This window comes from Tauraco erythrolophus, chromosome 6 (assembly GCF_009769465.1).
Source record: "Tauraco erythrolophus isolate bTauEry1 chromosome 6, bTauEry1.pri, whole genome shotgun sequence".
NCBI lineage: Eukaryota > Metazoa > Chordata > Aves > Musophagiformes > Musophagidae > Tauraco > Tauraco erythrolophus.
In genome coordinates, this window is record NC_141470.1 from 19,870,803 (window position 1) to 19,887,247 (window position 16,445).

At 35.2% G+C, this 16,445-nt stretch overlaps 1 protein-coding gene across 1 annotated transcript in view; it reads left to right on the forward strand.

Moving 5' to 3' along the window:
* The window catches only part of LUZP2 (leucine zipper protein 2), a 73,162-nt gene that overhangs the window by 5,504 nt on the left and 51,213 nt on the right, over window positions 1–16,445 (forward strand). The window contains exon 4 of the mRNA XM_086612900.1: window positions 3,023–3,085. Coding sequence (XP_086469026.1) covers window positions 3,023–3,085 — 63 coding nt within the window. The remainder of the gene's footprint in view (window positions 1–3,022; window positions 3,086–16,445) is intronic.

The window sequence follows — 16,445 nt, forward strand, 5'->3', positions numbered from 1 at the left end:
TCATGCCTAGAGTAAGACAGGAATAGCTAAATGCCTTTTTAAAAATAATATATAGAGACAGGAAAGATTTATTATTATTGATTCCTAGAATGTTTCATAACTTCAAGGAAGAAAGAGTCCCTTTGTAAGATACAGGGAAAGAAATCTCTGCTGAAGAATGAGCTAGCGAGGATAGTTGATGATACAAAAGCCGTATTTTTTTTGCAAATATGTAAATGTACAAGTAACTGCATTCATGAGAGCAGTCGCTTTAGCTATTTAACTTTTCATGAAAGAGGATATTACTATATATGAATCTGATTTACTCATTTACATCACTTTAGTCATGGTTTTTGGCATATATAACTTGTGTGAAAGTCATTGCATCTCACCAGAATGTAACGGAAGTGTAACACTTTCTTCTTGACTAAAATTCTCATAATAATGATTGAACGTGTTTTCTTCATTAAGTTCTCTACTTCTTGACTTAGAGGTCAAAACTTCTAAGGTCAAAGTAGTGATTTCTAGTTATACTAGTTAGGAACTAGTATAGTTCCTATAGCCTGTATAGTTCCTACAGTTCCTATAGAAGATCTGTGATCACTGTTAGTGAGAAATCCTTAATGGTAGGAAATAATAGGGGTTTAGAGAATTTTTTTTTCTCGCTTTTCAAAACCTGTTACCTTTCTGTATCACCATTGTTGCTTTCCAACATACCACAGTATATGAATACAAATAAACTTTCTTCCCTTGTTTCTTGTTTAAAAAGTTGATAGTGTGTTCAACATAGATTTCTGTTCTCCCCTCTGTTTCAAGTTTGTTTTTCCAAGCTATGTGACATCTTGAATGTTTGGTAATTAACTCGATCTTTCCCTGATTATGTCTCCTTTAGTATTTGCAACATAAATGTCTTTAAATCTAAGGGCAGAGCCTAAGATTAAATTAAATTTAGTGTAGTGTGACAAGTCTCGCTGTCAGAGAATTTCAGAAAACTAAATGTAAGCTAGCTAACTGTCAAGGCAGCAGATTGTGAGTGTATTTTAAACCTGAAGAATCTTGGACTTTATGAATCATCCTGGCAAATTTGTGACTTTTAAGTGGGTTAGTAGCATTAAAAGAAGCAAAATGCTACAGGAGCATCCTTTTTTGTTGTTGTTTTGCCAGTTAGGTGGTGTCAGCCAAAGAAACACAACGTATTTTTTGCTCTTCAATTAAGTAGTACACTCACCAAGCATAACAAAATGTGTGAAATCAGTATCCTTTTAGTTACTAGATCATATACCCTTCATGGGTAGAATTGCCTACTAGGAAGCTCCTGCTTCATTCTGGTCTCTGACTGCATGCAAACAGTTTTAGTGAGCCCTGTGTTTCCTTGTTGTCCAGTTGCATAGATGGGAGCACATTTGTGATCCTATGCAGGTTATGTAGCTGGCTTTTCATCTCCAAGAATTTAAACCCTTGGAGAGAGGAAGGCAGGGTGGTACAAACCTCAGATTTCCCAGGACAACAGAAAGGGACACATGTCAGTGAAATATTCCCAGACGAGGTGGTTTAGAGATCACTATCAACCTAGTGATGATCTTATCCAGCTGACTGCACTAAAAGGTATCAGTTTTGTAAGTCTTCTCCCTAGAAATGCAGAAAAACAACACAACAACCAACTTTTATCACAAAGATTACAGGTTCTATACGTGCTTTTGAGTTACTTATATTATGCACTGAATACATTTAGCTCTATAACTCTTAATTTCATCACAGGTTTGTGATTTGGCAAGTGAGCGATACCTCATTGTAAGTTTCAGATTCTTCTGTGTAGCTATTTTGGATACCTTGTACGTCACAGAGACCATATGCTTTCTTAAGCACAACTCCTATAACAAATTGGTTAAGGTTTCTTTATTGGTCTTTAATTGGTGTAGGATATATTCCATAGCTCTACTGTTTGCATTGTCCAGATCAGAGGACAGCGCTATTGAGTTCAGGCAATTGGCACGTTCTGCTGTGTACATGAAGTAACAGCAGATACAGTTACAGAAGAAAGCAGTAAACTGATCTTGGCTTTTTGTTTCAGATTTTATGGAACACAATCACCAATTTGACCTTACTTCTTAAATATTTAGAGCAAGTGCTGAAGTTTTGTCTTGAGATTCATTCATCTTTCCCAAAAGTCTGTCATTGAATTTTTCTGCACCAATTGGAAAGACATCAGATCGTTCCAAAAGCTCTAATTTATGAAAGATATACTACCATCTGTAATATGTTATGTTTATGGATGTGCTGTTTCACTAAATGTGGAATAGACTTCTGATCTATTCCAAGGAGTTCTAAACATTTGACCTTAACTAAGGTGATAAAACTTATTGAATATCAGTTGAGACTCTGGATTTTAATAAAACAAAATTATGGTTTCGACAGGATTCTTGATAAATGATGAAATAATACTCCTTGGATATTTGAGTGTAGTATAAAACAATAATTTCCATATATTTTATTTAAATAAATAAAAGAATATATAGACCATTACTTGAAATTATTTTAAGGATAAATTTAAGCGTATTTAAAATAAATGTCTGCTGAAGCTGATATAAATTAGCATAATTATGTTTATTTTAGAGGACATGGTCACAAACTGAGAACCTATTCACTTGGATACTGTATGGAACTCCCTGGTCATTACAAAGAAGAACTTGTGCAACACTAGGGAAACCTTTTCCCTGTAAGAAAAAAAAAGATTATTTTTTTTTAAGGGGATGCTTTCAATTATGCTTCATGGAAAGTGTTAATAAACATCTCATGTCTCAAATGTGTAAGCCAAATGGCTTTTCACAATAGCGCTACCTCATGTATATTCACATTTTCCTTGATACTTTTGCCTGGTTTAGACATACTACCCTTGAAAAGCAATTGACTTTGATTTTGGTTAATTTTCTGCATTTTAAAGCTGATCTAGTTTCTGCTGTTGTCAGAACTTGCTTTTTTTTCTGATCTTAAAAGTAAATCCTTAAAATAAAAAGACCCCTGATTTTATTATCCTTACTTTCAGTCGAAAAAGATCCAAGCCCAGCTGAAAGAGCTTCGTTATGGGAAAAAGGACTTGATTTTTAAGGTAAGTTTTATTTCACTATAGTTAGCTAAAGTATTAGAGTTAATACGGTATTGAAGTAACATAGGAGTATGATAGCTGCCTTTATTACTGTGATTCTAAGGAATCATTTCCTTCTCACCATACTGAAAAGAGCTCAAAACATCAAAGATAGACATAATACCATAATGCAATTTCAAAATATAATCTATTTTGCTTGCTTCTTTTTTTCTTTTTTGCAAACCACTGTAACATAACAGAGACAGTGCTTTTTATTAAATTGTTTTCTGAGGCCAGGAAGAGGAGATTCAAAGCCTAAGAAGTTGTCTGATGTCTTTGATTTTAAATAAACAAAAGCAGTGTGAAGTATTTAGTTTATGAATGTCTGTATTGACATGTTCACACAAAGCAATGTTCTAGTTTCCTGCTGGTGACCAAAATCTATTGCCTGTTGCAGAGATTCTGTAATACTTTTTTCATCTTTCTAACTGAACAGTAGAATTTTTACAGATGGCTCTTGTTTTTTTCTCTGATTAGCTGTCTTCCATGGCAATGTCAGTTGTTGTTAATACTTAAAGTAAATCTATCTGTTTGTGACAAGCTTGAGCAGTGGAATGTTCTTTAGGTCTCTGGATCCGAATTCCTGCTATAGGATGAAACATCTTTACCAAAACTGAAGCTTCTAGAAAAAAAAAGAGAAATGTCTATGGCTTATACAGTCCAAATGAACAGCCTGTCTAGCTAACGCATTTTTTAAAAAAAAAGGAGAGGGGGAAAGAAAAAAAAGACGAAATATACAGACGTTTTGCTGAAGGGCATCAAGTCCTTGTTAACACAGGGAGAAGTGAATCCCTGTTAAAGAAGGAGGAAAGAGATTCAGGTCACCTGACTGGAGGCTGCTAATTGAGTAGTGCTTTTATTCCCGGCTTAAAGGATGAAGATAAGTAGTCATCTTCAAAGTGACTAGAGCTAGAATTACTTACAAAGTAATTCTCAGTATGAGGTCCAAATTGCCTTCTGGAAGTATTTAACTCTCTCTACTGTCTCTCTATTGTATGCATTGTACTGTAAAGTTGGAATAACAGAGGTCATTTGAAATACACAGTGAGATGATTTCTTTTATTTTCTTTTTTTTAATGCACGTTTTTAGGAACATTCTGATCATCATTAAGACCTAAGCCAGGAGAATAGATTTAGGGATAAAAACTAGACATATAATACATTAAGGTAGTTAAATTTCAATACCAGCTAGCATTAACAAAAATAACACTTTTTTATTCAAATTCAGTTTAGGTATAATTGAGAGTTTGAACAGAGGAAAAGATTATAGTTTCTAAACTTACCTGGGTGTGGAAGCCTGTTTTCTCTGGCTGGGAGAGAATCTTCTCAAGCAGAGGGATTGTTTAGTACTACTATCTACTTGTTTTTATTATGCTAATATGCAGTGATCACAGAATCATAGGACGGTTTTTGTTGGAAAGGACCTTAAAGATAAACTAGTTCCAACCCTGCTGCCATGGGCAGGGACACCCTCCACTAGATTGCGTTGGTCAAAGCCCATCCAACCTGGCCTTGAACACTTCCAGGGATGGGGCAGTCACAACTTCTCTGGGCAACCTGTTCCAGTGCCTCATCACCCTTAGAGTGAACAATTTCTTCCTTATATCTAATCTAAATCTGTCTTCTTTCAGTTTAAAGCCATTACTCCTTGTCCTATCACTACATGGCCTTGTTAAAAAGGCAATTCTGTATGTGATTGACTACCTAATTTGCTAATTTGATGCATCCTTTATGTGTAGTCAGAAACGTTTTTGTCAGGTTTATTTGTCGATCTTTTTCCTGACTAAAGGAAACTTATGAAGAAAATGGAATAGCAAACTTACGCTATCCTCCTGAATAATCATCTGAGATGTGGTTCAGTGTGCTGTTTTGTATGTGTTTCAGGTCTGAAGACAGATACACTGAATAGAGTGGAAGCCATTTGATATAGAGCAGAAAGCTTTTTAAATATCTGTGATCAGAGAGAGGCTGTTGGGGTTGGGCAAGAACAGGTGGCATTTCATTTCAAGTTGCTTTGATACTAGAAACAAAACAGATTTCAAGTTATCATTGTTCTTGAGGTTGTTTTGTGAAGCTCTGGTTCTTTCTGATAGAAGATCAAAACGGCAGATGGATAGCCTTCTGCCAGCACAGAGCATGAATGGTGTATGTGATAATCTCCTGGCTGCTAGTTACTGTCATGTTACAGGACCTTTCCCCCTTCCACCACGTCCCCACCCCATTAAACCTTGTTTTCTGGGTGCCTTACTGGGGCCTTTAGAGAATTCTGTTCCCTGTATAGCTCTGAATGTTGCCAGCTTCTCCCAGCAGTTCACCACAACCATGTAAACTTCATGTTAGATTTCTAAAGGATATGAGGGAATGCTTCTCTCTGTGCTCATTAAACTATTGCTTTCTGTGGTGGAGGTGGAATTAATTGTGACTATATATGTGAAATAAGTAGGGTTTGATTTTTTTGTTTGTTTGCTTTTAGTTTTGCATAATCAATATCAAGAAACTAGTTTGTAAATTCAGGGAACTATTATTGTCAATGGCTCTGTATTGACTAGGGCTCAGGGGGTTAAGTGAGAGAGGAAGATGAAGGGAGGAAAAAAGACAGCTGCTCCTTTAATACTTCAGTGAATTGGTAAATTATATCTACTTTTAACAATATGTGGCAGTACCTTAACAAGTGGTAGTAAATAAAACATGAGTTTATCATATTTGGCATCTATTTACTCTTCTCTTTTTAAAGTATTTTGTAATCTAGCAGATTAATTATGTGGCATGTGTGTACGTGTAACTATATTTTTCTGTCTCTATGTGAGATTATGCCACATGACAGATAAGCAGTGATAGTCACAGAAATTAAGTGATGCACTCAAAGCTATAGAGGTTTTTATTATCTCTACTGAGATTAAAATTTGAGATCCTTTCTGTTTGAGTTCAGTCCCTTAAAGCATGTAGCATAGTATCCTTAAAGAGTTTACAAAAGTTAATATTTGCTTTGTATTATAATGAGAAAAATAAAGAATGATTAATAAAAATTTTCACTCATCCTTCTTAGTTTTATAGCTGCCTTTGTAAGCAGGTACTTACCAGTTCTGAATGAGTCCATTCTTAATTACAATAATTTAATTATGGTCCAGAAACCCTAATTTGGTCAAGTACTCTTAAGTTTAAATGCTTTGCTAAATCAAGGTCTAAATTTGTTTTGGGCATTCCTAACCACTTGTTTTCAAATTACTCCTCTTTCATTAACTGACTTCCCATCATTTGGCTATATTGTCCTAGAAGAAGTCACATGTTTTACTAAATTAGAAAAGAATTAAAAATAATTTGTTTTTTATTCATTCATGAAATGCAAACGTGTGTGTCTGATAGGAATATGAGATGAAGAAAAATAAATTCAGCAAAAATTTTCATTATCAGTTTAGACGAGTATCTTATATTTTTGAATTCATCATTCTTTTAAACGTACGAGGTGATAATGCTTCACTGCTATGGCTCGAGTATCACTTTGTTTACTTTTTTATGATGAATTTCTAAGGATTTTCAGAAGTATGAACTTCATCTACTGTTTAATCTGTTTTCCCTTTTGTCATTTAAGTTCTGAGACACAATATATTGATAGACAGTCCTAACAGTCTAACTTACCAATGTACTCAATCATTGTTCCATAGTATAATTTAAGTTTAAATAAGCAAGTAAATAGCATCTGCCTTACAACAAACTAGGTAATTGCTAATAAGTATTCCGTACGTGGTCTTACCATGAGCAGGATGGTTTATATTTATGCCCCTTCCTCGTAAGAGCAAACCACGTTTGCTCCAGTTGGGTACACGGTTGTGGCTGGTTACCGAAGTGTAGCTGTCAAGGTGGCTATTTACACTGATGAAGTACTTGCCTGTGGCCCTTGGGTGTCCTTAGACCAGGTACCAAGGCAACAGTGTCAAACTAGACAATGTCTGAGAAGACAAATGCAGGGCTGGGAGATTTGGAGCATCAGGAAGCAGCAAAGATGAATGTGGTCAAATAGAGAGGGAAAGGAGAAGGCAGGTGAGGAGGTTAGTAGGGCTGACTGGGAGAGAGGAACAGGGTAGGGGAGAGGGAGGAAGGAGTGAGGGAAGAGGCGAACCTTGCTCCCAACACTGGACAACTTCTACTGCTCCTCACAGTGCTTAGCTTGTTTCTGTGGTGGTACTTTTAAACCCCCACGTTTCTGTGAAGTGCAGTATCGCAAATTAAGAGCAAGATTGTCATTTACCTTCAGTTCTCTTTTATGCTCCTGAATAGTGTTTCAGGTACTGTGCACCCAACACCTCTGAAGGACTAAGCGGTTCCATATCAACATCTCCAGTTGAGGCTTGTCTTATAAATGTTTACACAGACTTACGTGAGAAAGAGAAGGCATGTTCAAAAATATTTTTTTTTTCTTCCAAGGATTTATTTCATGGTAGTGTTTATGTCTGGGAAGCACTTGAATTGATTTTATGTGTAAGAGGCAAAGGATGTATTTTAAAGACTTACTTAACTAAACCTGTACTTAAAAGTCTGACATTTATAGTCAAAACCATTTTCCAAATTCTTTGAAACACATAGTGCTACACCAGTCGATTCATTATTTGACTGTGACAATCATTTTAAAGCGTGCATTTGATATTTTAAATAGAGTCAAAGAAAAGCAAAATGATTGGAAATTGTTTTCACATCATACTGACAGGATGTGGTAAATATTTACACCATTTCTCCCTCTAAAGTAAAATTGATGCCACCGTATGTGTTTTCCTCCTTATTAGCAGCAGTTAATTACATGCCACAGTAAACCTATTTCCCGGAGTTGCACAGTATTTATTTCTGTGACGCAGACTGAGATTCTGCATTCCCTACAGAGAGAGGTGAAATGATTAGAGAAAAACAAACAAACACCACAAAACCACTGAAGACTTGACTTAGCAGAGAACTTGTGTTAAACATTAAAATGTAAATTACCTTGTTATCTGGCTTGAAATAATTGATTACCTTTATCTTTGATAACCTTTTGGAGAAGTGCTTTTTCTTCTTGCACACGTATGAAGATGCAAAAGTTTCAGGTTTTTCAATACAGTTCTACCTATTTATATATAGTTGGTGGTAAGGCTTGACCCAAATCCAGCCATTCAATAAATGTACCTTCATTTCATCTATGATTTTCACCTGCTTATGTTTGTTGTCAAATTGTTGTCAACAGCAGAATTCATCTGACCTTGTACGTTTGAAAAGTTAGTCGATTTTACATGTTTTAAAGGATTCTTCATTATGTTCAAAGTACCATAAACCAACTTATTTCCTTGAAGAAAGCTTTCCAAAAAAGCAACGTTGATTTCCTTAAACTTTATTTATACATTGATTTATTTAGCACAAAAAGAATGCTCTTATATTTGTTGTTGCTTTTACTTTGCCCAACAATGCTAAATGTAACTTCTGTAGCTCAACATAAAAAGGAGATAAGAGAAAACTGAAGACAGTTTCATATGGGCCTGTCATATCAACTGCCCTGGGATAATAGTACAACTCACCACTCTTTCAGACAGGATCTCTACCCTGTAGTGTGTTTATTCATCCAATGTGTTTCCTCAGCATCTGGATCTTCTGTGACCTCCCTTGGGAAATTTAGCAATGCTGCTTAGGAAAAACAAAGCAACTAAAAAAAAGCTATTATAAAATATCTGTTATAAACATAAATGTAAAGCAAAATATTAGAGGGTTTTTTTTCCCCCAGAAGTCTTAATGCAGGCTGACTTCGGTACGTTGCATAACAACTGAATAAAGTCTGGGAAAGGAGACTTACTGGTTATAGCACATTTAATGTACAGCATTTTTAAGCATTTTATTTTGAGACAATAACTATCAAGAACTTCAAATGGGAAAATACTCTCTAAACCTGGACTTTGCCAGAAATGACAAAATGAATGAAAGCAGCAAACTGAATCTACTTTTAGCTATATCTTTATTAATGATGTTTTCTATTTGATAAATTTTATCTCCTTGGTTTACTGTGGCTTGTATATTGTTCTATGATTTTTATTGGCAAAAAAGAGGTGATTTTTCTTTGGATTGAGTTTATTTGTTCTATAAGCCTTTGCTTTTCTTACAAAAGATGAGGATGAAAGAGAAAGTGCCCGCAATACAGCAGAGTCTGATAGATAGATAATTAAATGAAAAGTTTGAAAATACCCTTACGGACTTTTCCTCTTAGGTACATAAATAAGATTACTTCATATTTACTGAGGTAAAAAATTCTTATACATATGTGGCAATCGCATCAACACTGGTTCAGTTCTGGCGAAAGCTGTTTTCTTAGGAGACTATGGAAAATAGAAAGGATGTTCCATGTTCTCTGACTCCACAGGAGGTTCAATTATATTTGTGTTATTCTTTCGCAGTGCTCTTCTAATTTATTCTTAGAAACCTGCAACAGTTCAAACTCTATGTATTTCTGCTGCTTCAGTTTATTCTGGTCTATTAGCCTTAGTAGAAGAAAAAAATTTCTTGTATGTCTTGGATCATCCTTACTGAAATTGAAGCCAATTAGTTACTGCACAATCTCATGTAGACTTGGAGAGTAGACTTGTTTTTTAAAAAAATACCCCTTCCTTTAAAGCAATATTTTGCATATTTTGAGATTATTATCTTATGTTTCTCACTGTTCTTTTTTAGATTAACATATGTAGAATTTTTTTTCCATTCTTGCTTCTCAGTGTACGTTTGCCTACCATTAATGCTTCAAGCTAGTCGCATCTGTAAATGTTTTCTTTGTCTCTGTCCCTTTGCAGTACCTTAAAATGGACACTGAAGTCCAGCTGGACATATTACTCATCTTGAGCAGAGTGAAGGGATTTTTGTATTCTGTACTCCCAGTGTTCTTTGCCGTTTCTACAAAAACATGACATTCAGTGGTGATATCATCCTGAGTGACTCATCTCTACTGTTCTGTATTCATCTTATTGATTATTCCTGTCCGTATTTAGCATCTTATACTTGTCTTTAGTGAATGTCATCCTATTTTTTCTAGTTTGTCAGGATAAAGTTAGGTAAATCTCATCTTCTATGATACACAGAGTTCTGGTTTGATGTAACCAGAATATTTAATGAGTACATTTGGCTCACTGTTGAGTTCATGTGTGATATATACACTCAATAAAACTCTGTCCTCTAGAGAGGTAGTCTGATGATTCTTTTCAGTACTTTTCAGAAAATGAATGCTGTACTAATGGACCTAAAAGTCATGACCTCTTCAATTTCTCACTTTCTGAAGATGGGCATCACACATGTTCTTTTCCAGTCTTCAGGTTCTTCACCCACTCTCTGCTGAGTCTATAAGTAACTGAACTCCTAGAGCCTAATACCACTTCCTAAAGTAATGAAAGTGAAGATGCACAAGCATGACTGATAGAAAACAATAAAGTGACAACTCTTACCAGTCTGTAATTGGACAGAGTCATATTGGAGAGAAAAATAATCTTTTGTCTAAAACAATTTGTCTAAAAACTTAGGACTACACCTAAAAAGAGGTCTCTGTACCATAGCATTTGAATTTGATTTAAAATATTAAGGGGTGGGGGTGGGGGGGTGTAAATAAACAATGTATTAACCCACACAATAAAATTTAAAATAATTTGGAGAAAAAGGCTTAAACCTTTGTGTCAAAGAGATCACATGGAATTTGCCCCAGACCTTGAGAGATGACCTCAATAGTAGTATTTTGAGTAATTATTTCAAACTATGATTTGTTCTTTTGTAGCAAAGGCCTTTGAGTGTAGGAGACAGCACTGTGGCTGCAAGTGTTGCAAAATACTTTTCTTTGTCTTTAGCTCAGCAGTCATCATCTTTGTGCTAATACTACTAAACATTTGTGAGTAATAGATGCAGTGATTTGGTGGTTATACATGCAGATCAGGTAGTACAAAAAAACCCAGAACACATGGATTGGTTTGCATTTCATGCTCTGGTTCTATTTGTGTACATTGGATTGTACAAAGCCAGATAGAAAGATTGATGACATTTTTCTTTTAAAGCATTTACAATACAAGGTAATTACAAAATCAATGAAGTTATATGTTTAATAGCTTAATCAGTAATTAATGCTCTTTCACAGACATTGCTGTATCAGGTGATGTATGACAGCCAGGAGAGCGTTCCTAGGGAGAGCTGAATTTTCATGTTGCAGTGTGATAATATACAGCTATTACTTCAATGACTTACTTGAAAATAGGTGTGTTTTCTTCAAGGAGTATCCTTGTTTGTCAAAAGTCATCGTGATGTCAGGAAGAAAATTTTAAGTGTATTCCTCAAGGCAACTGCATTGATGGCTGAAGGAATGGAAGTATAGTGTAGGTTTTATTCATGTTTGAAGTTGTTGTTATATGGAGGCTATTCTATTTATCCTGTGGATTTCTAGAATGCAATAATTTTACGGAATTCAATTTGTCCTCTTTTTTTTGTTTTGAGAATAATAGGTCTTCCTTGGGATATTTCCACTCCGTAGTATAATGAGTCTTGGTCTTTATGATTTAGGATTCCTATAGCTCTTGTTGCATATGGAAGTTCAGTCTTAGAAACTGCTATTTTTTTTTTTTCCAAGTGAGAAGGCTTATAATGCGCTTTTTTTGTTGTTTTTATAATGCTTATGTTTATTCACTTTGGGATTTTCTTTTTTCCTTGATCAAGTCAATATGTTTGTACACTTTCAATATGTATTTGGATGTTGCCTACTGTTGAATTTGTTGAAAAAATTTTGGTTTTCAGGTTTTCAATTATTTGTGATTCAATCTGTGTGCTTATTAGATGTAGAAAAATGCGTTAAGACAGGATATTATTGAGTTGTTTATCTCAGTAGAAGCTGAGACCCCTGGGAGAGACAAGAAATTGAAATTTGCTTAGTTGATTTTTGAAAAAGGTATTAGGGCTATTGCACAAATATCTGTAGTTGATGTTCAGGTAGTAAAAGATGGCATGATTACTTTCCAGATAGCTATCTTGTTGAGATGATGTAGTTAGCACAGGGAACATATCCCCATCTTCTGTTACATGGTCTTCTATCACTGTATGGTAATAGAGTACTTCTTGTTTTCATGAAGCACAAGATTTTTATTTTTTTCTAAGTTTGATTTCTTCTGTAGTAGGTAATCTTTTTTCCCTCTGAATGGTGGTATAGTGTATTTTCACAACATTGACAAAAACGTATGTAAAAAATCTTACGTAGATTATATGTGTTTTACTTAAGAAGTAGATGTCATTGTTTATCTTGACATCTTTTTCCTGGTGCATATTTTCAATTTCAAATGCCGTATTTTAGCATTTTGTATATTTTTACTATGATGTTATAATTAGTAATGTGTTAATGTTAGCATGTTATGTTAACAACACAGGAAGGTCCTGAAGATGTAGGCACAATTGGCTGCTGAAAAACTAAAGCTATTTGCAGACATAAGAAATTTTTTTTAATATAAAGAGATAAGTGACATACAAAAAGGTGGTGGGATGTCATCATCAATGTTTCCCAGTAAGGACATTGAATTATGTATTAATGTAATTCATCAATATCTTTATTGAAACAAATCTCCTTCTATTATTCTTTTAATGGTTTCATGCAGTTTTGGAAATCCATAGATTTGTGAAATGGGAATGTTATTTCAATACTTAGTAATTCATGTCTATTATTGTCACTACATTTCTCACAACACAGCTTTGAGTATGAAAAATTGTTTTAGATATTTTAATGAACGGATAAATCCAATTTTAAAAGTTTCTATATGGCCCTGAGAACCTGGCCTTAAGGATATGGACTTGCATTAGATGGTAAAGAAGTCTTAAATAGCTAGTCTGAGTTCTTGTGAAAGACAAGGCTAGTCAATAGCCAGCGTGAGACAAAGTTGCTTAAATCCAGCAGCAGCAGCTCCATGTTTAACTGGCAGCATACAGCTATTCAGTCAAATTACAGACCTGGTCCAGCTCTCACTGAAATGAGGAGAGGTTTACTATTGATATTAAACTGAAATTGACTGAGACTTTGACTGACATTTTCCAAATGGTTTAATTATAATAATTATTCCGAGTGTGCCCAGTAGAGTTGAAAGATACAAAACTTTGTCATGTAAAGTCTTGAAAAATTTCAAACTAACCAAAGATCAGAGAAAAAATAGAACTGAGGGAAAGACATTTAAGAAACTGAAAGATCAATCAAAGCCTCATCTTGTGTAAATATGTAACAAGAAAAAGAAGTGGTTTTTTATGAAAACTATGGACCTAGATCCATGTGTGCTTTATGTCAAAAGAGGACAAGATGTTGTATGATTAACGCCGATGCCAGAAGTACACTTTGAGACCAACTGTTTTGGCACCATCATTTTTCTTCAACATTTAAGCTTCTGCAGCAGTAGGTGCTGTAGAAATTGCCAAGAACAACATCTTTTCCTGAAATATTAGAACTGAGGACATTTTATGCTGAGGATATTGAGACAAGACTTGCTGTCAAGGTGCACTAAGGGAGGGAATGTTCAGGGACAAAAAAGACAAATCAAGAAAACAAAGGCCACGTGCCAACCACGGTGCCCACACTTGGCTTTACCTGGAACTGGAGAGGCTGGAGGAGCATCCAAGATGATGCCTTGGGCACTGGGTCCTTGGTGGCACCTGGCACATGTTGAAATCCAGAACCAAGTGCTCTCCTGGCCCTGGGACTCCTCGATGAACCATGCTATGAGGTGACTGCTTGGAAGATCACCTGGCTCCAGGCAATCAGCATCTGGAGCGCATTGAATTGTATGTCCTAAGTTGAGTGTGCTTCCTAGTAGAGGTGATTTTGGATACCTCGGCATTTGTTCCAAATCAGACAAGAATAAAAATTGAGAGCATAGTTCTGCATTACGTAGTCTTCTCCTTGCTTGATCCTATTTTCTGAGATCCTGTTTTCTGACAGCAAATTCAGAGCCATCTACATGATGATCTGCAGCATAAAGTTCTCAAAATAAATACACAAAAATTGATCTGCGTTTTGGGAGAGGTCTTGAAGTTTCTGTGTTACTAGTTGTTGGCTAATTTGGAGATACTTTGCAATAAAGAATATTCTGGTGTTAATGAACACTTTGGGTTGAATGGTATACATTTTACTGTATTCACCAGCTAAATATGAGGTAATGTTTTAGAAATTGAAAGTTTTAAGATGGTTATCTCTTGACAAACACTTTTAAGTTAAGTGGTATTGCCAGAAATACTAGTTCTATTTTCTTCTGTGTTTTTTCTGACTGAATTATTTTCTTGACTGGAATGGTCAAATTTTGGAAAGAAGCCCCCAAACCAAAAAGTTGAAACTTTGGGCAAAATGTGAGCTAATCATCCCTTAAGAAGAAAGGAAGTAAATGTTTCCGACACACTACTGACAGAAATGTAGAGCATTCCGATATGCCTAACATGAATTTTAAAATGCTGACTGCCTCAGTGTGTGTTGTCTTCCTGCTAAAATAAGCAAGGTGATTGTTTAAAAAAGACTGACTTAGAAAAGAAAGAGCAGCAGGTTGTTGTAATCATGTAGATTGGTTATCCATCAGAAATAAGAACTGGTGCTAAAACCTGAGGTCCTCTGGCCTGATATGAAGGGACCAAAATCCCCTACGGGAGATAAAAAGGCAGGCCAGGCACAAAGGTGAGTGATGTGGTTCTTCTCTTCTTGCACATCATCTGAGCCTTTTTCTGCAGAGAAACTGTTATTTTCCTTTAGTTAGAGGTTGAGTACTCTACTAAAACCCTAGCAAATTGCTGATTTGCTTTCATTGTAATGAGTTGTATGAGAAGGAAAAGCTTGGTTGGAAAAGGAAAAGTGAAATTTCAGCTAACAAAAAAGCACAGAGGTCTTATTTCCCTTTTTTTGCTGTACATCCAGAATAGTCATAAATGAGAGATAAAAGCATATTGACAGTAATGAGCATTAAGACAATGTACAAGCTGTAAAACTTTGCAGAAATTATGGTTTTAACTGACTGTTCTTCTTGTTGTAAGTGCTTGAAATATAATTCGGATGTTGCTGAAAGTCTGTTTTTTACTGCACGTCTGACTAAATGGAACAGCTGCCAAAAAGTGTTATTCTCAGTTATGTTTAACACCTTGTGCTACAGTAAACAGTACTATCTAGAAGCACAAGTCTCTATTTTTCTAAGATATAAATAATGCTTACAGAATAAACACAGTAGCATACTGTTTACCAGACAATTTATTTAAATTTCCGGTTAAGTGGTTTCCAATTAGAAAGTTGTTCTAGTTAGAGAATATGATCAATTATAAAATCAAAAGTTGTACAATAAACACCTTATCTTTTTTCTTAAACATTTATTTAAGGCCTATGTGGGGAAAAAATGGAGTTCAGAGTGTCCAATCTATTTAATGTGTGATTTAACATCACTTTATCAATCATGTTTTCCGATTAAGCAGAATATGTGATAGTTTTGTCCTCAATGAACAACAATCCTTGTTATGAAATATAATAAGTCTTTAAATGTTTTGAGTAACCAAATAAATTCCCAATTTATAATGTCTTAAAGTGAAGAAAACTCCATCATGACTATCCTTATCTCTGCCTGTGTGAGTAATCCTTCTAACATGAAACCATTACCTATCCTTTTCTGGCAAAAAAAAAACTTTGAAATTTTGTATAAGGAAAAGAAAGAGAATGAAGTAATTTTTTTTTCCCTTGACTATTTTAAACAGTTACAAGTGGGTTTTTTTAAAAAGCAAAACAAAGCAAAAAAAACTCCAAAACCAAACAGACACAAAAAAACCCACCACCAGCAAGAACCATCACTATATACTTTATATTCCACATTGACAAGCTGTATAATTTTTCTGAGAAAGAAATGCTTAAAAGCCTTTTAAAAAACACTCTTTTGGCTGCGTTAACAAGCGTGCAGTATTTGTAATAGGTGCAGCCTCGTCACTCTCCTGGCCTGAAAGTTGACCCTTAATTATTCTGGAGGTGGAATTCATAGCCCACTATTAAAATGGAATAGATCAGGGATTGAATAAGACTAAAATGTTAGATGGGCACCACTCCCTCTGTCCTCCCTCTGACCCATGCAGCTCATGCAGTGTTCGGTCATACTAAGGGATCCTGGTTCTGGGAGTTCTCAGAAGGAAATAGGAATTTTTTTCATCAAGTCATTGTGCTATTTGGTTTGTTAAATTGTACATAGCAATAGGATCTCAGCCTGCTTTTGCTGACTTGTACCTTCAGGAAAAATCTAGTAACTGACTTCATGAGTGAGAAACTTTAGGTTTTGTGTGAGTCCTGAGAAGAAATGGGAGGACTTGGAGG